Raw genomic sequence first — 21,341 nt, 5'->3', positions numbered from 1 at the left:
CGGTGTCTTCTCATTGCAAAATATGCAAGCTCCCCCACACTTTGCTTACTTTTTCAGTCTCATTTCTTTTCTTACCACTTCTCCGTTGCCCTCTTTTAACCGTGCCAGTGAACTGTAAAAATAGGTACTTTTTTAAAGGAAGGCTTAACGCCCAGCGCCGGGGCCCAGTGTGGGGCTTGAACTCACCACCCTGAGATCAAGACCTGAGCTGAGATCCAGAATCTCACACTTAATGGACTGAGCCACCCAGGCAGGTTTCCACCATCCCTGCAAAATAATTTTTTATGAAAGTATAGTTGACACACAATGTTAGTTTAAAGTGTATAACACAGTGATTCACCAACTCTATATATTCAAGTGTAGCTGTGTGTCACCATCCAACCTCATTTAAATACCACTGACTATATTTCCTATATTGTACCTTTTATTCCCATGACTTCTTCAATAACTGTGAATGTGTGACTCCCACTTCCCCACCCTCTCCCTCTGCAACTATCAGCCGTGGAGTTTTTTCTTCCTATTATCCTTTTTTTTTTTTAAATAATGGACTGCCTTTCTTTCTTGCCTTTAATCTTGCATAAACTACTCCCTTCACCAGGATCAATGCTCCCTGATTCAGTGGGCCGACTCTTTCAGTGTCTAGTTCCTCTTCCCGCCTCCCTCCCCATGGGGCGCTGAGCTCTGTAAGAGCAGGGCGGTGTCTGGCTTGCGCCCCAAAAGCGTCCCTGCGCGCCCACGACAGCACCCTGCACCACGCAGGAAGGAGGAGCCGCTGGCCGCCCTGGCGGTCCAGCCATTCCAGCTCTTCTTTCCGAGGGGCGTCGGGGCGGGTCAGAAGCTGGGAGGCGGAGCCGGGCCTCCGCGGGGCTGCGTTCTCCCGTCACGGCCGACAGCCGCAGCGCGCAGGCGCGGCCGAAGGGGGCCGTCGCTGTCCCGGACGCGAGAGTCTCAGAATCGCAGTCCTTCACGCGGGATTCCCGCTTACGACAGCCGCCGACGCCGGTGACTCGTCACGGAAGTTCTGGGGGCCGTGGTCGGCTCTGGGTTTGGTAGTTGTCTGCGCGTGGGGTCTTGGTCTCAGGCTCTGGACATGAGGCATTATGGGAGTCGTAGTTGACGCCAGCGGCATTTGTTTTGGGGCATCCTGGGAGTTGTAGTGTGCGGGCGGCAGGGTAGTTATCCTGGCAAGTGTAGTCGTCCCGGAGCCCCTGGGCCTGGCGCCGTGTGCGCCGGTACGTGGTATTCTGGAAGCGGTAGTGCGTGGGGGGAGCTCCGAGGCCCGCGGGCTCTGGCGCCGGGTACCAGGCGTGGCGCGTTCGGGCACGAGTCGTGAGTGCGGGGAGCGCCTCCGGCCCGACCCGGAGGCCGCGGTGGGTCCTGGGAAGTGTAGTCGTCCGCTGCCCGACCTGACGGGGATCTGGTGTCTGAGGCTCCGGCCGCCAGAGTCCCTGGACGCGGATCCGAAAGTCCGGCTCGCACTGGGCCCGAGGTACCTAAAGCTGCCCCTCTGCCCGAGAGCCCCTCAGGGTGGCCCGGGCCGAAGACCACCTGGGGATCGAGAACGCCCTGTCCCCGGAGCCAAAGGCGCAGAGAAAACGCGCCGCCCTGGGACCCCCCCCCCCCCCCCCCCCCCCCCCCCCCCCGCTTACAGGAGGCGGCACCGGGATGCGGGTCAGGTCTCGGCCCCCCGGACCCCACGCCGTGGCCGGGAGGGACTCTCCTTGGCGGCCCCGGCCTTCTGGGTGACGAGGGCGGGTGGGCGCGCGGTCGTGCGGCGCTGGGGCGCGGCTGCTCCGGGACGGCCCGCGCGCTCAGGGTCGCCTTCTCGCCCTGCCAGCTCCGCCGCTCCCCGCTGGGCTCCCCGGTGCTGCCGCGAGCCATGTCTCAGGTGAGCCGCTCCCTCCCCTTCCCAGGGCGTCTGTGTGTTTCAGGACCTGGGGACCGAGGCCTGCTTGCTTCCGAAACGTCCTGCCCTGGTCCTCCGCTTGGCACCTGGACCTGAGGGGGCGTGGGCGGGTTTCTGACCTGGCGGAAGGTCGGTAGGCGGGGGCGGGGGGGGGGTGTTAAGTGACTTCCTCCTTTTCCCAGTATTAGAATGAGAAGTGCGTTACTCTCTCCATGGCTCCAGCTCCCCCTTTCTCAATCGTTTATATTAAGCTTTATTTATTTTTGAGAGAAGGAGAGAGGGAATCCCAAGCAGGCTCCTCGATGTCAGCCCAGAGCCGGAAGCGAGGCTCCATCCGGGGAGTGGACATCCTGACCTGAGCCAAAATCAAGAGTCAGACCTTAACTGGCCGAGCCACCCACGTGCCCCAGCCATATTTCAATTAAGCATGTGCTTTTAGCAGCTGTGCCAGTGGTCTCAAAATGGAACTCCTGGACCAGTAGTATCTGCATCACCTGAGAACTTACTAGAAATGTATATTCATGAGCTGCATCCCATACTTTCTCAACCAGAAACTCTGGGTGTGCAGTTCAACAGTCACTTCCAAGTGACTCTGACGCGTGACCCACCCTGGGTGGGTCAAACAAAATCTCTGGCGGTTGTTTCCCAGAGGTGGGGGTGAGAAGGCCAACCGTTTGATTTAGTTCCTTTGTTTTTAGTTCTACTTCTCTGTCCTACTTTGTGTCATACTTGCCTTCAAATCCAGGTGCTTCCCCGAATTTGCTGGGGAGTCCGCTTTCCTTCTGTGCTACAGATTCCGTTGTTTAGAAAATAGCTTCCTTTATTGGTCAATAACCTTTGTCACTTAAAACAATTTTTTTAACCATAAAATATAATTGCCACACATCTGGGGCTCTTACTAGTTTGGGCCCTTTTAAAATTTCTGCTCCTGCTTAATGGTTTTGTGGATTACTGAAGTGGTGCAAAGGCAGGCTGCGAAGCGGGGGCTCGTTATTACTCCCAACTCTGAGGGAAAAGCTTTTGGTTCCATTCTGGGAGGTGTTACAGGTCCTCCTTGCGTACTCTCTATGCTTTACTGCTGATCCTCCTTGGTCTGTGCCACTGCTTATATCGCCCTTAAGTTTCATAGCCCTTTCTTCTGGAATGGGGGGAACTGTGATGCACTTGAGTGGATGCCCCCCCTTTTTTAAATAGTTTATTGTCAAGTTGGTTTCCATATAACACCCGGTGCTCATCCCCACAAGTGCCCTCCTCCATGCGCATCCCTCCCACCCCTCCTCTCACCCCCATAGCCCTCATTTTGTTCTCGTCATTCAGGAGTCTCTCGTGGTTTGCCTCCCTCCCTCTCCCCCACTATTTTTCCCCGTCTTCTCCCCCACGGTCCTCCGTTAAGTTCCTCCTAATCCTCTATACGTGCAAACATATGGTATCTGTCCTTCTCTGCCTGACTTATTTCACTCAGCACAACACCCTCAAGGTCCATCCATGTTGCTACACATGGCCAGATTTCATTCTTTCTCATTGCCATGGAGTATTCCATGGTATAGATGAACCACATCTTCTTGATCCATTCGTCCGTTGATGGACACTTAGGCTCTTTCCATGATTTGGCTATTGTTGAGAGTGCTGCTATGAACATTGGGGTCCGTGTGCCCCTATGCATCAGCACTCCTGTGTCCCTTGGGTAAATTCCTAGCAGTGCTATTGCTGGGTCCTAGGGGAGCTCTATTGTTAATTTTTTGAGGAACCCCCACACTGTGTTCCAGAGGGGCTGCACCAGTTTACATTCCCACCAACAGTGTAGGAGGGTGTCCGTTTCCCCACATCCTCGCCAGCATCTAGAGTCCTCTGATTTGCTCATTTTAGCCACTCTGACTGGTGTGAGGTGGTATCTCAGTGTGGTTTTGATTTGTATTTCCCTGATGAGGAGGGATGCTGAGCATTGTTTCATGTGTCTGTTGGCCATCAGGATGTCCTCTTTGGAGAAATGTCTGTTCATATCTTTGAGTGCATGATCCTTTTTAAAGGTACTTCTGCTGTCTGCTGTAGCCAGTTGTTACCGTGAAGAAATTCTTGCCAGATCTTATTAAAATAGGTTGCTGTTAATATATACATTGCGTATTGAATACAAATGGATTGTTTTCACTATTCATTAAGTGTTCTAAGATTCTAAGAACTTTTACAGCAAAAGTCAGAAATCCATGTTGTTCACATGTATAATCCTTTATCTTGACAAAATTGTAAGTTATCTCAGGACAAACTGCATTCATTTTTTTCTCCTTTTCTGCAATTATGCAATAAAACAAAACAGCTAGGGTCTTATTTTACTCTTACTAATTAGAATTCTAGAACCCCCATTGCCACTGCGTGCATACGCTGTCTGCTCTCCACAGTGAGACTCCTTTCACTCCTTTCACTCACTTCAGGGCCTTTGGGACCGTGGGTGCTGGTTGCGTAGACACCTGTATGTCATTTTAGGGGTCAGTGACATTCAGAGATGTGGCCGTAGACTTCTCCCAGGAGGAGTGGGAATGGCTTCAGCCTGCTCAGAGAGATTTGTACAGACATGTGATGTTGGAGAACTACAGCCACTTGGTCTCACTGGGTAAGTGTATTCCTCCTTATCTCCTCTAAGTCAGAATTGGAACTTGGGATGGCTGTTGTAAGTCTTGGTTTTCTGACTTAATATTCCCAAGGGAGGTATGTTAGTTTTTTTGTTTGTTTTTTACATTGATTGATTGATTGATTGATTCATTCATTCATTATTTTAGAGGGAGAGGGAGCACATGAGTGGCGGAGGGACAGAGGGAGAAGGAGGGAAAGAATCTTAAGCAGGCTTCCTGTTCAGCTAGGAGCCTGATGCAGGGCTTGATCCCACAACCCTGGGATCACGACCTGAACCGAAATCAAGAATTGGATGCTCACCTGACTGAGCCACCCAGGTGCCCATCTTTTAACTTTTTAAGATGGATTATAACCACCTAATTCTTAGCTCTCATATTTACATCTGGTATTTCTTTTCTTTTTTGAAAGACTTTACTTTTTTATTTCTTAACATTTATTTATATTGAGAAAAAGAGCAGATGAGCGAGGGAAGGGCAGAGAGAGAGGGAGAAAGAGAATCCCAAGAAGGATCCAGCGCAGAGCCTGACACGGACGGGTAACTGACTGAGCCACCTACATGCCCCTAAAGATTTTATTTTTAAGTAATCTCTGCACTCAGAGTGGGGGTCAAACTCACAACCCTAAGATCAAGAGTTGCATGCTCTACCAACTGAGCCAGCCAGGTGCACTTACATCTAGCATTTCTTTAAAAAAAAATTTTTTTTTTAAATATTTATTTATTTTTGAGAGAGAGAGCATGAGCAAGCATGAGCAGGGAAGGGGCAGAGAGAGAGAGGGAGACACAGAATTTGAAGCAGGTTCCAATCTCTGAGCTACCAGCACAGAGCCTGACGCCGGGCTTGAACACACAAACCATGAGATCATGACCTGAGCTGAAGTCAGACGCTTAACTGACTGAGCCACCCAGTTGCCCCTGGCATTTCTTTTAATGGCCCCTCTTCTAGGGACTCAAGGACTGATTTTGAATTAATTTCATTTTCTGCAAGCAGGTCTTAACATTTCTAAGCCATATGTGGTTTCCTTATTGGAGCAAGGGAAAGAGCCCTGGCTGGAGAAAGGAGATGTGAGAAGAGATCTGTTTTTGGGTGAGTAAGATAATAATAACCCAACTAATCAATGAGAAAGCAGTACTATTTTGTATGTTGGTTGGAACATGAGATATGGAGACTGTGAAGTCTTGCCTTCAGCTCCACAAGAACTGTGTTCACACCCACTCACCAGCCTGCCTTTAGTTCTCGTCTTACTCTTTCTCCTCTTTCTCACAAGTAGATGTGTGCTCTCTCTCCATCGTTAGCTCTGTCTGGGCTCTGGATTTCATTTCTTTTTGATTTTTCCTCCTTTCCTTTCTTGAAATTGACCTATATCTCTGTTGCCTAAATTAAAAGGTATATATTTTTTTCTGTGTACTGCTGTTCTAGTTAGTCACCTTGGAAAGACTGATTCGTTACTTTTTGGTTACTTGATGCCTTTATTCATTCACTTGTACATCCTCTTAATGTTTATTTAAAAGAGTTTCTCTTAGGTTCTGCAGAGAGTAGAAAATATAAAAAAGTATAATAACCACGAAAGAAGTTATCGTCTAGTGAGATAAAAATAGGTGTGTAAATAATTTCATGAGATGTCCTCAGATTGTCAGTTCAGCAAAGGAAAAAGGAATTCCCATTTGGTGTTTAGGCCTAGGTGATTTGGACAGAGATAGTAGTGATAGGGCAGGAAAAGGATCAGTTTTGGAGAAAAAGTGTTGAGTTAGTTATGAGATGTGCTTGGTGTGAGTAGAGGATGATATTTCCCGGAGAAGAGATGCAGTAGGCTATTGGAATAGATCACAGAAAACAGTTCAAGTTAGAGCTGTAGATGTGGCAATCGTAATATTATGAAGCAAAAATTGAAGCCATGAGATTGAGAGGTGCCTGAAAACCATCACCTTAAGTTGACGATAGGATTGCTGGTGAAGCTCTTTAAAAATAAGTGGCCATGCCCTACCCTGGAAGATTCTGTGGAAAATAGACTAGAGGATCTATGGAACCTAAATTCTGTATTCATGAAGAGTTCTGTCAGTTCCTAAATGAACCTCTCATGGAGGTACACTGACCTTCCACTGAGGCGGCAGGAGTCTGCTTCCATGTGCAGGAAGCAGCAGCTTGGAAGGGCTGAGGAGGGAACGGGAGCCGGTGTCAGGAACACTGAGCTGCGTCTGTAAGGAGAGTGGTGCCTAACCGCATATGCCACAGACTTTCCGAAGCGTGTAGAAGGTGTTGATGTGGGCTGAAGTCGTGAGTCGAGCAAGTGCAGGGAGAGTTCTTCATTTAGGTGTGAGTTGAAGAACAGTGTCTTCTTGTAAATGTTGTAAAAATAATAAAACCAGTAAAACTGTGTACAAGGGAGGTGAAGGGCAAATGTATAAAAATTGCCGCTAATTCCACTACTTCTTTCCTCCCACCCACCCTCCCTCCTTACCATCTATCACTGTGCCCAATGTGGGGCTTGAACTCACAGCCTCAAGATCGAGAGTCTCATGCTCTACCAAGGGGCCAAGTGCCCCTCCGTTACTTTATTTTTATTTATTTTTTTAAATCTTTATTTATTTTTGAGATAGAGACAGTGTGAGCAGGGGAGAGGCAGACACAGAATCCGAAGCAGGCTCCAGACTCTGAGCTGTCAGCACAGAGCCTGGCGCGGGGCTTGAACCCACTAACCATGAGATCATGACCTGAGCCGAAGTCGGACGCTTGACCGACTGAGCCACCCAGGCGCCCCACCCTTCTGTTACTTTAATACAGCTTGTCCAGGGCTCATCATTTGTCCAGGGGGCCATGGATAAGGATGTATTTGACCCCATGGACGTTTGGGATGAGCTGCTTTTCAGCCATCATGTCTTCAAATTCTTGTGTATTAGAGTTAGTAAAGCACTACTTGGAGATGTGGATCTTCTGGCAGCCAGGGAACTTGAACTTGGCCCTGTGTAGGTGCCAATCACCTGCTCCTTATTCTGTAGCTTCGTATAGATGGACATGATTTGGTCTATGTGGACCCTGGCCATTGTGCCCTGGGGCTTTTCAGAGATTCCCACCCCCCACGTACCTGGTTGGAGCCAGATTGGGGATAGCATGAGGTCAGACGTGAATGTCCACTGGAAGGGGCTGTCTCCGGGGTCCTCTACGGCAACCCACAGAAGCAACAGGCTGCATATACTACTAGGAGGCTGCTGTCTGCAGCCACTGCACACCAGGCCCCCGTAGGGACAGAGCACGGTTGGCTTAGTTGGCTGCAGTCCAGTATGTTTTTGAAAGGTTAAATATCACACAGAAATAATGCATAAAACATAAGTGTTCAGCTTAACCAATTATTAAGACACCCACGTAACCACCACTCAGGTCAGTAAATAGAACACCGCCAGGTCCCTAAGAGCCCAACGCAGGGCCCGAACCCACGAGCTGTGAGATCATGACCTGAGCCGAAGTTGGACACTCAACCAAACTGAGCCACCCAGGCACCCCAGTAGTCTTCTCTTTAATGGAGTAACTTACTTTGTTTTCTTTATAGCTTTGTCAACCGTTTGTATCTGTAATCACTGTAGTTTAGGTTTGTATGTGTGTGAACTTCACATAGAGTGGTTCATAATGTATATATTGTGATTTGCATCTCAAAAATACTTTTAAGATTTATGCATTTTGCATTATTACTCTAAAGGTTGTTTCATTGTACAGCTAAGCCCTCCCCTATTTATTCTATTACTGAGGTCTTCTTGGGTTGTTTGCATTTTAGGGCTGTCGCAAGCAGTGTTACCATTGTCCCTGTAACCTGGCACAGGTTTCCTGGGGTGACTTTTAAGGCTGGAATCTCTGGGTCAGAGGACAGTGACCCTCTTTCACATCATTAGATACTGCCAATACTGCCAAAATGTTTTCCAAAGTGCTTTTACTGATTTACATTCTCACAAACACCGTAAGTGGGTTCCTCTTGCTCCCCAAATTTACCAGTGCCCAAAACTGTTAGGCACCGTAATATTCAAGTCTCAGAAGAGTGTGCAGAGGTAGCTTATTGTGGTTAAAGCTTGCATTTGTCTGTGCCCCAGACAAATAGTGGTGAGTATCTCCGCCTGTGGTAAACTTGCATTTCTCTGAGTACTAATGTGGTTGAGCACCGTTCTGTGTGTTTCTTGGATATTTAAATACCCTTATTTGGGAAGTGCCTCTTGAAGGTTTTTGCTCATGTATTGGAGTCTTATTGATTTGTAGGAGTTATATATTTCAGATTCATATTCTTTGCTAATTATTGTTACTGCAAGTATCTTCTCTCACATGTGGCATACTTTCCCCCCTTAATAACCTTATTCTTTCCCCCTTAATAACCTTTTTTGAAGAGTGGAAATTTTTTATTTTACTGTGGTCAGATTTACTCATCTTTCCTTTTATGGTTGGGCTGTTTAATAAATTGTTCCTTACCATGAGGTCATAATGAAGACATTTTCCTACATTTTCTCTTAAAAAGCGTAGTCATTTTGCCATTCACATTTAGACCCATAGCCTACTTTGAACTGATTTTTGTGTGTCATGTGAGTTACTCGTCTGTTTTTTTTTTTTTTTTATAATTTTTTTTTTAAATGTTTTATTTATTTCTAGGAGAGACAGAGAGAGACAGCGTGAGCAGGGGAGGGTCAGAGAGAGAGGGAGTCACAGAGCCCGACGCGGGGCCCGAACCCACAAACNTTTTTATAATTTTTTTTTTAAATGTTTTATTTATTTCTAGGAGAGACAGAGAGAGACAGCGTGAGCAGGGGAGGGTCAGAGAGAGAGGGAGTCACAGACTGAAACAGGCTCCAGGCTCTGAGCTGGCAGTGAGCACAGAGCCCGACGCGGGGCCCGAACCCACAAACCGCGAGATCATGACCTAAGCGAAAGTCGGATGCTTAACCGACTAAGCCACCCAGGCGCCCCTCGTCAGTTTTGACGTCATATACCGATATGTCTGTCCTTTCCTTGTGTTGTCTTGTTTGTCATAACTTAAATATCAGTTTTTGTGCATGTTTCTGGGTTCTCTGCTCTTAATTAAATGTCTCTTTTCCTATCCTTGCATATATCTATTCAGCCTTAGTCATGAATTAAATAATGGATAATATTTTATTGTGTTTGCCTTACCTCACCCCCCCCCCTTTTTTTTTTTTTTTGGCTGAATATAAAAGTTAATTACAGGGGCACTTGGGTTGCTCAGTCAGTTAAGCATCTGTCTCTTGATTTCGACTCAGGTCATGATGTCTACTTTTTAGGGTTCTTAGATAGCTGCTGTGTGCATTCTGTGCACAGCACTTACGTGCATTCAGTAGGAGAGACAGGTCAGAGTGCCCTAACTCCATCTTCACACGGCTGGAACCATTCGTCTTAGATTTTGTAAGTGAAAAAAAAGCCAAGTTACAGCCTGTAGAAAGACGATACTAATAAAAGGAAAACATGAAGCTCAGTCTAGATTGAACAGGAGTATAAAGTAAAGTAAAAGGAAGAAAATGGTGGAAATTAAGGATGGTTAGGGAGGCGCCTGGGTGGCTTAGTCGGTTAAGCGTCTGACTTCGGCTCAGGTCATGATCTCACGTTTCATGGGTTCGAGCCCCGCATCGGGCTCTGTTCTGATGGCTAGATCAGAGCCTGGAGCCTGTTTCAGATTCTGTATCTCTCTCTCTCTATGACCCTCCCCTGTTCACGCTGTGTCTCTCTCTCTCTCAGAAATAAATAAAAACATTTAAAAATTAAAAAAAAAAAAGGATGGTAGGGAAAACACTGGTCAGATCATGCAGGTGCTTTACAAGTCATGTTAATGAACCTAGAGTTCATCCCTATTAGGGAGTCATTAAAAGCTTTTAGGCCAGTGAGCATTTTTTCTTAGCTAAGGTTTGGAAAATAGATTTGTTGGAAGTAAGACGAGAAAACAGGGCTGTCGTTTAAGAGTTGTCGCCATAACCTCGGCTGGACATAATCATTACATGAAGTATGGAGGCATCCAGAGAAGGAGTGGAGGAATGCAGATTGGTAACAAACTAAGGAGGTGGACTCAAAACGACCTGGAGATTGACTAGTAAAAGACTTGAAGAAGACAGGAATTGCAGTTGACAGCACTCTTCTTGGTGTAAAAAAAAAAAAAAGTTTGAAGGGGAAAGATTGTCAGTTTGTGACTGAGTTTTGGATCTTTGTGGGATACTTGAGTATCGTAGTTCAGTAGGCAATTGAGTACAGTTCTGGAGCTTAAGAAAGAGATCACAGTGCTCAAATTCCAATCATTTTGAGAGTTTTAAAGTACATATTTCAGGCCCCACTCCAGAAATTCTAAGTCATTACATTTGGTGTGGAACCCAAGAATTGCATTGATTTTTTTTAAATATTTATTTATTTTTTGAGAGAGAAACAGAGTGCAAGCAGGGGAGGGGAAGAGAGAGAGGGAGATTGAAGCAAGCTCTAGGCTCTGAGCTATCAGCACAGAGCCTGACGCAGGGCTCAAACTCATGAACTGTGATATCATGACCTAAGCCAAAGTCGGATACTCAACTGACTGAGCCACCCAGCGCCCCAGAATTTGCATTTTTTAAGTTTATTTCCTTATTTTGAGAGAGGGAACATGTGAGATAGAGTTCCAGTGTGGGAGAGGCAGAGAGAGAGAATCCCAAGCAGGCTCCATGCTGACAGTGTCACAGGGTTCAATCTCAATGAACTGTGAGATCATGACGTGAGCTGAATTCAAGAGTTGGATGCTTAACTGACTAAGCCATGCAGGTGCCCCGAGAATTTGCATTTTTAAAATATTTATTTATTTTGAGAGAGAGAGAGAGAGAGACATACAGTGTGAGTAGGGGAGGGGTAGAGAGAGAGGGAGAGAGAGAATCCCAAGCAGGCTCCATACTGCCAGTGCAGAGCCCGATGTGGGGCTTGAACTCATGAAACCATGAGATCATGACCCTAGCCTTCACTGGCTGAGCCACCCAGGTGTCCCAAGAATTTGCATTTTTAACAGGCTCCTAGATGATGCTGATACTGAGCTAAAGTACACATTTAGGAGTTATTTGCACAGCTTCTTAAAATTTTGAATCTTCCGTGTAAACTCCCTATATACCCTGTTGTTGAATTTATTCTTAAGGAGCTTTACCTAGTTTCTTTTCTTACAAGTTATATTGCTGTTCTGTAGGAATGCTAGTGAATTTGTATATCTCTCAGTCTTTATTGTCGCAATAAAAATACCCTAAACCTTTCTTTCTTATACATACTGGAATGATTTTTTTTCAATTAATAAACTTCTTAAAAAGCAGTTTTAGGTTCACATCAAAATAGTGGAAAGTACAAAGAGTTCCTATATATAACCCCACCCCCACCACAACTTCTTGCACTGTGGACATCCCCTACCACAATCCCATATCACAATAGTGCATTTTTTACAACTGACAAAACTAGATTGACACATCATCGCACAAAGTCCATGGTTCACATTAGAGTTCACTCGTGGTGTTATATGTACATTCTGAGGGTTTTGACAAATGTATAATGAATGACATGCACCCACCATTTTAGTAGCACACAGAATACTTTTACTGTTCTAATAATCCTTCATGCTGTGTGTGTTCCTCTCTCTCCCTCTTCCCCCAACTCCTGGCAAGCACTGACCTTTTTATTATCTCCATGGTTTTGCATTTTCCAATATGTCAATAGTTGGAATCATACAGTAGTTAGGCTTTTCACATTGGCTTCTTTCAGTCAACATTGGGCATGTAAGTTTCCTTTATACCTTTTCATGGGTCAACAGCTTGTTTCTTTTGAGTGCTGAATAACATTCTATTGTCTGGATGAAGTACAGTTTACTTTTGCATTCTCCTACTGAAGGATATCTTGGTGGCTTCCAAGTTTTGCCAGTTATAAAGAAAACTGCTATAGATATTCATATGCAGGCTTGTGTGTGAACATGTTTTGAATTAATTTGGGTAGATACCAAAGAGTGCAATTGTTGAATCATGTGTAAGAGTATGTTTAGTTAGGAAACTGCCAAACCATTTTCCAAAGTGGTTCTACCATTTTGCATCCACACCAGCAATGAATGATAGTTCCAATAGGAAGCTTCACATCTTTGCTAGCATTTGATGTTGTTAGTGGAGTGGATTTTGGCCATTCTAATACGTGTGTAGTGGTATCTCATTTTAATTTAGAATTCTCTCACGACGTGATGTTGAGTATCTTTCCGTATTCTTACTTGCCACCTATACATCTTCTTTGGTGCAGTGTCTGTTCGGGTCTTTTGCCCAGTTTAAAAGTGTATTGTTCATTTTCTTGTTGAATTTTTTTTTTTTTAATATAATTCTGAGAGAGAGAGAGAGACACCGTGAGCAGGGTAGAGTCAGAGAGAGAGGGAGACACAGAATCTGAAACAGTCTCCAGGCTCTGAGCTAGCTGTCAGCACAGAGCCGACATGGGGCTCGAACCCTAGAACCATATCATGACCTGAGCCGAAGTCAGAGGCTTAACCGACTGAGCCACCCAGGCGCCCCCTTGTTGAGTTTTAAGATTTCTTTGTATATTTTGGATACTGGGTCTTAACAGACTTGTCTTTTGCACATATTTTATCCCAGTTTGTAGCCTGTCTTCTCAGTCTCTTGACACTGGCTTTTGCAGAGCATAAGTTTTTTATTTTAATGAAGTCCAGCTTACCAATTACTTTCACGGACAATGACTTTGGTTGTTGTTTCTAAAAAGCCATTGCCATGCCCAAGGCCATCTAGGTTTCCCCCTGTGTTATCTTCTAGGAGTTGTATAGTTTTGTGTTTTACATTTAGGTCCATGACCATTTTGAGTTAATTTTGGCCAAGAATGTAAGGTCTGTGTCTTAATTCATTTTTATGCATGTGGATGCATAGTCATTTCAGGACCCTTTGTTGAAAAGATGTCTTTGCTCCTTTGTCAAAGATCAGTTGACTGTAATTATTCTGGTCTATTTCTGAGCTCTCTACTCTGTTCCATTGATGTACTTGTCCACTCTTTCACCAGAACCACACTGTCTTCATTACTGTAAGTTTTGAGTAAGTGTTCAAGTTAGGTAGTGTCAGTCCTCTGACTTTGTTCTTTTTCTTTTTTAAAAATTTTTAAGCTTATTTATTTTTGAGAGAATGACTAGAGGAGGGGCAGAGAGAGAGGGAGACAAAGAATCTGAAGCAGGCTCCAGGCTCCGAGCTATCAGCTTAAGTGGGGCTCGAACTCCCAGACTGACATCGTGACCCGAGAGCTAAAGTCAGATGCTTAACTGACTGAGCCACCCACGCGCTCCTCTCTGACTTCGTTCTTTCCCTTCAGTACTCTGTTAGGTATTTTAGGTCTTTTGCTTCTCGATATAAACTTTAGAATCAGTTTGTTGAGACCTGTAAAAGTGCTTTCTGGGATTTCATTGAATCTATAGATCAAGTTGGTAAGAATTGACATCTTGACAATATTGAGGCTTCTTATGAACGTGGAATATTTCTGTCTCTCCATTTACCTCTTATTTCACATCTTTCATCAGAGTTTTGTAGTTTTCCTCATATAAATCTGACACATGTTTTATTGGGTTTATACCCAAGTATTTCATTTTTTGGTATGCTAACGTAAACAGTAATGTGGTCTCAGTTTCAACCTCCGTATGTTCATTGCTGGTATATGGGAAGGACTGACTTTTGTACGTTAACTTTATATCCTGCAATTTTGTTATAATTATTCCAGTTTTTTCTTAGTTTTTTTCAGAATCTCTGCATAGATAATACTGTCATCTGCCAATAAAAAGGTTTATTTCTTCCTTTCTATATACCAATCTATATACCTTTTTTTTAAATGTTTTATTTATTTCTAGGAGAGAGAGAGAGACAGCGTGAGCAGGGGAGGGTCAGAGAGAGGGAGTCACAGACTGAAACAGGCTCCAGGTTCCGAGCTGGCAGTCAGCACAGAGCCCAACGCAGGGCTCAAACCCACGAACCGCGAGATCATGACCTAAGCGAAAGTCGGACGCTCAACCGACTAAGCCACCCAGGCGCCCCTATACCTTTTATTTACTTTTCATGTCTTTCTGTATTAGCTAGGAATTCCATCATGGCATTGAAAAGCAGTGCTGAGAAGGGACAACCTTCCTGTGTTCTGATTTAGCAGGAAACCTTCAGATTTCTCACCATTATGATGTTAGCTGTATGTGTTTTGATGTTCTTTACAACTTGAGGATATTCCACTCTATTCTAGTTTGTTGAGCTTTTTTCATGAATGGGTGTTGGATCTTGCAAGCCATGGCTGCTGATAGCATGTTTCCTCTGTTTTTGTCTCAGAAAGTATTTCTCCTTCATCTTTGAAGTATAATTTTGTAGGGTACACAGTTCTAGGTTGATGGATTTTTTTCTCTCAACATCATATTACATGAAGTACTTACTCAATGATTTTAGGTAACACTGGTGATAGAGGGTATTTGGGTTTTTTTCATAAGAGGAGAGTGAGTGCATCTATAATTTTTCCTTTGAGAGTATTAAGTTGCTGATTTATCATAGGAACCCTTCGTTACATTAAGAATGAATCTTTGGGGGCACCTGGGTGGCTCAGTCGGTTGGGCGTCCAACTTTGGCTCAGGTCTTGATCTCACGGTCTGTGAGTTCGAGCCCCGCATCAGGCTCTGTGCTGACCGCTTAGAGCCTGCTGCCTGCTTCAGATTCTGTGTCTCCTTTCTCTCCATGCACCTCTCCTGCTCACGCTCTGTCTCTCTCAAAAATAAATAATAACATTAAAAAAAGAATGAATCTTTGCATCCCTTTAGGCTTTTAATAAGTGTAAGTGCTAGGTTATATCACATCCATTTGGCATTTACCAGAAAGCATATGGGCATAGTAGGCGATGGGAGAAAGCGAGGTGATATCAAGTGAAGGAAGAGGGGGTGAGGAAGGTATAGTTAACATTCTATTTATATCTTGTGCCTAATTTTCTTGGTTGTGCTTTTGACTCTTATTGGTAGGCAGAACCATATGGCAGATAATATACTAAATCTGTGCAGTTAACACCAGTGGCTTTTTCTAATATGAAATATCGAGGTTCACTGACTTATGTCATAATGTATTTCAGTTCCCAACTAATTTGCTCATTGAAGCCTTCCCTTTCTAAGTGAAGCCTTTCTTTATGTGTTGCCGTGGATTTTTATATCTTGTTTCTGATTTTTTGTACAGTTTTTACTCTTAACTGTAGTGAACTTTTGTTTCTTATATCATTAATTGTTTTCTTTTGTGTCCTCTTTATCTCCCTATTTATTGTCTCCGCTTATGAAAAGAATTACTCGGTTTATATCCCCAGGGTTTACTAAGGTGCTCAGTAGATGTGGAATTGGTTTATAGAGGAGCCTGGAAAGTAATGTTAAGATTTTCCCTTTATTGGGGCACCTGGGTGGCTCAGTCGGTTAAGCTTTCGACTTCGGCACAGGTCACGATCTCACGATTCATGGGTTCAAGCCCTGCATCTGACAACTTACAGCCTGGAGCCTGCTTCAGATTCTGTATCTCCCTTTCTCTTTGCGCCCCCCCCCCCCCTTTGTGCTCTCACTCTCTCTCTCTCTCAAAAAGGAATAACCATTAAAAAATATTTTGTCTTTATTGAGATCATTTTCATAAATGTTATTTCATGGTCTCCTTTATTCTAATCTTTAATTTTTATATGCCTACCCTATAACTATAGATCTCGATTCTTTGTTCAGATATGTATTAAAGAAACAGCTCTATTTATATTTCTAGAAACTTATGGTCAGTGATAATAAAAGATAGCACCCACTCAAACAAAATAAATGTCAAAGTGTGTTTTAGAGAAAAATGAATTTTTAAATGTTTTTGGAAATAATTTTAAACTTCCAGAAAGCATGCAAGAATAGTATAAAAAAATCCATAAGCTCATTACTCAAATTTACCTACTACTCACATTTTACCTCATTTGTTCTATCATTTGGTATATGATTTTTTTCTTGAAACGTCTGAGAATAAGTTGCATACATCATGGCCTTTTAGTCATACTTCCTACATACTTCCTAAGAATTAGGATATGAGTGAATATATTTTTTAAAAAGTCTTCATATTATAGTTTTTGGTCCCTTCAAAATGATAAACTTAGCCTGGAGAAAATCAGGGCCCATGTTTGTTTATCAAAAGCATCTGATGGAAAGACACTGTGATACCAGAGTTGAACTTCAGTTGTTAGTTGGGAGAGTAGATTTAGAGTGGGGACCACAGACAGCCGTTGTCAGAGGTACATTTTACTTATCTGTTCACTTAGAATGTTACTGTACGATGTTCCAAAGGCATTAAGTAAACAGTTTGATGTCTTCGTGGGATCTGAGGAACATTTTTAGTTTATTAGCAGCATTGTGAAATTGTCTTTTTCAAGTCACTTTGGCCTCAGATAAAGTTTAAGTGGAGCTGAGGAGGACTGAAACCCATCCTTCCCAATGATTTATCTTCGTGTTGTGTTTTCCTTCCCCTTCAGTTACTTCTTCATCTTTCTCCTTACTTACCTACATCTCTCCTCTGATGTCTTCTGAATTTCTGGGCACACTGCTCAGATTTCAGTCTCCACAAGAACTACAAAAACTACAAAGCCATGCAGTGCTGAGCTGCCTTTTTAAACAAACAAACAAAAAAAAGATCATTTTTTAAATCTCTCATTAAAAACGTGAGGAGTGGCTTTATCTTAATACAGAAAAAAAGAGAAACATTCGCTTTGTTTTTTCATTTTTAGAATCAAATGGTGCGGTCAAAGAGTTTTCTCAAAAAAATGTCATTTACGGAGATGATTCACCCCAGTGTTTGGTAGTGGGAAGAATTCTAAGCCACGGCCCTGAATATTCCACTTTTAAAGGAGGCTGGAGATTTGAGGAAGATACTCAGGTGCAAAGAAATCAAGGCTATATCAGGCAAAGGACAGTATGTCATCAAGGAGCCCTGTCTCAGCACACGAGTATCAATCCTGTGGAGAGGCCCCATGGATGTCATGAATGTGGGAAGACTTTCAGTCGGCGGTTTTCCCTGGTGCTACATCAGAGAACTCATACTGGAGAGAAACCCTACATATGTAAGGAATGTGGCAAAACCTTTAGCCAGATCTCAAACCTTGTGAAACATCAGATGATACATACTGGAAAGAAACCCCATGAGTGTAAGGACTGTAATAAAACATTCAGTTACCTCTCATTCCTCATTGAACACCAGAGAACTCATACCGGGGAGAAACCCTATGAATGTACTGAATGTGGAAAGGCCTTTAGCCGTGCCTCAAACCTCACTCGACATCAGAGAATTCACATAGGAAAGAAGCAGTATGTATGTAGGAAATGTGGGAAGGCCTTTAGCAGTGGCTCAGAACTCATTCGCCATCAGATTACACATACTGGAGAGAAACCTTATGAATGCATTGAATGTGGGAAGTCATTTCGCCGTTCTTCACACCTTACTCGGCATCAGAGCATCCATACTACCAAAACCCCATACGAATGTAATGAGTGTCGGAAAGCCTTCCGTTGCCACTCATTCCTTATTAAACATCAGAGAATTCATGCTGGAGAAAAGCTCTATGAATGCAATGAATGTGGTAAAGTTTTCACATGGCATGCATCCCTTATGCAACATATGAAAATTCATACTGGAGAAAAGCCCTATGCGTGTACTGACTGTGATAAAACCTTTAGTCGGAGCTTTTCCCTCATTCTACATCAGATAACTCACACTGGGGAAAAGCCCTATGTATGTAAAGTCTGCAATAAATCCTTCAGCTGGAGCTCAAACCTTGCCAAACATCAGAGAACACACACTCTAGAGAACCCCTATGAATATGAGAATTCATTTAATTATCACCCATTCCTTACTGAACACAAAGAAATTCACACTATAGAGAAAACATAAAAATGTGGATTAAGAAAAAACGGTTAATGCCTTACTTTGACTTCAAAGGGTTCTTGGAAAGAAGCCTTATGTGAATATGTGGAATGTGAAGAAAAATGGGTCATACTTGATTCAACATCCTGGAGACAAAATAACTCAGGAGTATGTGGGATAACTATTAATAGCTTTGCATTCTTTTTTGTAATATCAGAAGATGAAATCAGACAGTACTGAGAAGACTTCATCTGGTGGGATTCCCTTACTCTACATTTGTAACTTCCTACCAGACAAGGATACGTGGCCAGTAAATGTGGGAAAGCTTTTAATTAGAAATTGGTCCTAATCCCCTGCATCTGTTGCCTCAAACAAGACAGAATATGTGGGTAAGATTGCACTTTTTCCTGGACATCAGAAAATTCATAATGAAGCAAAGTCTTGCAAACACAATGATGTGGGAACGTTTTTTGTACCATGCAATATTTATTAAGTATTAAAATACTCTTCTAAAAAGAAAAACGCAACCCTCTAAATGAACTGAATATAGGGTGATTTTCTGCATTATTTCAAAACTACAGAATTATACTGAGGGGAAAACTACCATTGTAATGAGCATGGCAAAAATCTTAAGGGTTCTGAGAAGTCATACTGGAGGGAATCTGGGAGGTTTTTTGTTTTTTTGGGGTGGGGTCACTTTTGGTTTAAAGCAAATTCAAAAAGCTATGAATAAATATTTTGTTTTCTAGTTAATTGATCTGATACTTGCAGAGTTTTTCCACAGCATTTGTGATTCTGAAAATGCAACTATCACAATATTGACATCCCTAAGAGCAGTGTGCTTCTGTAGAAACATACATGATTACAGAAACATTTTTAGTTTATTATGACTTTAACTGTGAGACAGAATTTAGATTTAAGATTATGCTAACTCATGTTTATCCTTGAATATGACTAGACCTGTTTTAGTCTGAAGAAATGTACATAAGGTATGTCACAGGAAAATGCCAACGTAGTTTTTCCTCTTCTGTTCCATTTGCAGTAGGAACATTTCCTTTGTAAGCACGTATTTGTCAAAATAAATCAGATGATGTTTTCACTCTCCATGTACACCTTGTCCATTTTTTAATGTCCCAGTTAAAGGTGTATCTTATCTTTCAAGAATCTGTCTGCCTCCTTTTAAGAACTTACCTTGCATTTCATTTAGACAATATGCAATTTAGCACTTGAATAAGTGCCTTATTTAAGTCTATTTTTTTCATGTATGGGCAAATCTTTCACGAAGTGAGAGGCTGGCATTTTTCTTTCCTACTAATTGTGACATACATAACATAGCTGCTGCCTAATAATTTTCTCAAAGCCTTAATCTCTACCAGAACAACTCTGTTGTCCAAATCCTCCCTTTCCTTTCATGTGCTTGGCATTACTACTTTCCCCAGCGCTAGGGGGGTCTTTGGTGAACAAAAATGTATTTATCATTTCAGAGGTTTGTAACATTCAGAGACGTGGCCCTAGACTCGTCTCAGAGGAATGGGGCTGATTGGACCCTGGGCAGAAGTTGTATGGGAGCATAATGACTGAGAACTATGGGAACCTCATCCAAGGTTACTATTCCTCCAAATTTAGAACCTTAATTTAGGTATCTTTCCTTTCTCTTTAGGAAATAGGGAGTGGGCTTTAAATTCCCTGCCTGGATTCCTTCATATTCTTGGGGAAATAAATGAAAATTGGCAGAAGTGTGAAGTGGCTTGCATTCTGCCTTCTGCTTTTGCTGGTCTTGTAATAGCCTTTCCTCCTTTATATTAAGAGATTGGGTCTGGATCTAGAAAGAACCATAATATTTTGAAGTATCTATTTTTTCCCTCTTGTAAGCAGGACTCTCTGTTTCTAAATCAAATGTGACCTCCTTACTGAAGCAAGGGAAAGAGTCAAAGAATGATGGAGAAAAAATGATAAGAGGCCTCTGATCAGGTAAGTGTGGGGCAATCAGGCAGGGAGTAAGTGCCTCTGCAGGTAGTAGTCCAGCTTACCAAATTGCCTGAGTCATTCTCTCAAAAATAATAATCTTCCCATAAAATTCCTTTTGTGCAGCATCATCCTGAACTATGTAACTCATCCTAAAGGTACTCTCAGTAAGATGTGGTTAAGATATTTCAGAAAATAAGAATTATGCTGTTACATTTAATTAAATTAAAATACAGATAACTTCTGGATTATACAATAAGAGATGTCAAGACACTACAAAGTAAGAAAGAAAATGAATAGTAAGTGGATATTCTGTTAATACAATATTTTATTTGTCATAGCAAGAAGGTACTAGCAAGGTTCATAGTTGCTTTCTTTCTCAATTTTAGCACAGAAATCTGTTATATCTTTTCATATTTAACATAATCGCTTTTTATAAGCTGTACTGCTTTCCAGTGGTAGCAGAAAACCAAAAAAAAAAAAAAAAAAAAAAAAAATTGACTGGTTTTCAAGGAGAAATTCTGCAAAAATAGCCAGACATACTAAGATATAACAGAAAACAGTAGGAGAAAAGTTTATGTATGGTGTTGCACTTTAGATTACTTGTAGAACATAGTATTATTTCAGTTCCTATTTGTATGGTTGAGACAGAGAAACAATGGTGATATAGTGTGACCATCTCAATACCCCTGAAGGGGTAAACCTCCAGCTTGAACTTTCTTTCTTTCTTCCTTGTTTTTTTTTTTTTTTAGAGAGTGAGCAAGGGAAGGGGAGAGGGAGAGAGAATCCTAAGCAGGCTCCATGCCCAGTGCAGAGCTCAATGAAGGGCTCAATGTGGGGCTCCATCCCGCAATCTTGGGATCATGACCTGAGCTGAAATCAAGAATTGGGTGCTTAACTGACTGAGTCAACCAGGTGATCCCTAGCTAGCTAAAGCATTAAAAAAAATTTTTTTTTAATGTTTTATTTATT

At 42.8% G+C, this 21,341-nt stretch overlaps 1 protein-coding gene and 1 non-coding gene across 7 annotated transcripts; one reads left to right on the top strand and one right to left on the bottom strand.

Annotated features, from left to right (window-relative positions):
- Positions 1–614: 614 nt before the first annotated feature.
- ZNF140 (zinc finger protein 140) lies at positions 615–20,362 on the top strand. 6 transcript variants are annotated; one of them, XR_005526598.1, is made up of 6 exons: positions 981–1,489; positions 1,838–1,888; positions 4,385–4,511; positions 5,518–5,616; positions 17,272–18,793; positions 20,280–20,362. XR_005526598.1 is itself a non-coding variant. In XM_039222784.1 (5 exons), exons 2-5 carry the CDS (start codon positions 1,880–1,882, stop codon positions 18,429–18,431), a joined length of 1,395 nt encoding a protein of 464 aa, XP_039078715.1. In that variant the 5' UTR covers positions 615–1,049; positions 1,838–1,879; the 3' UTR covers positions 18,432–19,594. The 6 variants fall into 6 exon arrangements, 4 of the variants coding, with proteins under 4 accessions (XP_039078715.1, XP_039078713.1, XP_039078714.1 ...); XR_005526599.1 differs by having other exon boundaries at positions 20,277–20,340; XM_039222784.1 differs by lacking the exon at positions 20,280–20,362 and having other exon boundaries at positions 615–1,049; positions 17,272–19,594.
- LOC120224535 lies at positions 7,670–7,802 on the bottom strand. Its single transcript, XR_005526601.1, has one exon. It is a non-coding gene; the product is annotated as a small nucleolar RNA SNORA70 (small nucleolar RNA).
- Positions 20,363–21,341: the final 979 nt, after the last annotated feature.

Source organism: Hyaena hyaena, unplaced genomic scaffold, assembly GCF_003009895.1.
Source record: "Hyaena hyaena isolate Hyena2069 unplaced genomic scaffold, ASM300989v1 scaffold_1186, whole genome shotgun sequence".
Taxonomy (NCBI): Eukaryota; Metazoa; Chordata; class Mammalia; order Carnivora; family Hyaenidae; genus Hyaena; species Hyaena hyaena.
The sequence above is the reverse complement of the archived record's forward strand: the minus strand, read 5'-3'. Positions and strand labels throughout refer to the sequence as shown.

What these genes read in the sequence shown, in the direction of transcription:
- ZNF140 (XM_039222784.1), top strand. An exon ending in CAGCCACTTGGTCTCACTGG is followed by an intron (nt 4,512 to 5,517) that starts GTAAGTGTATTC and finishes ATTTTCTGCAAG; the next exon opens with CAGGTCTTAACATTTCTAAG. An exon ending in GAGAAGAGATCTGTTTTTGG is followed by an intron (nt 5,617 to 17,271) that starts GTGAGTAAGATA and finishes TTTCATTTTTAG; the next exon opens with AATCAAATGGTGCGGTCAAA.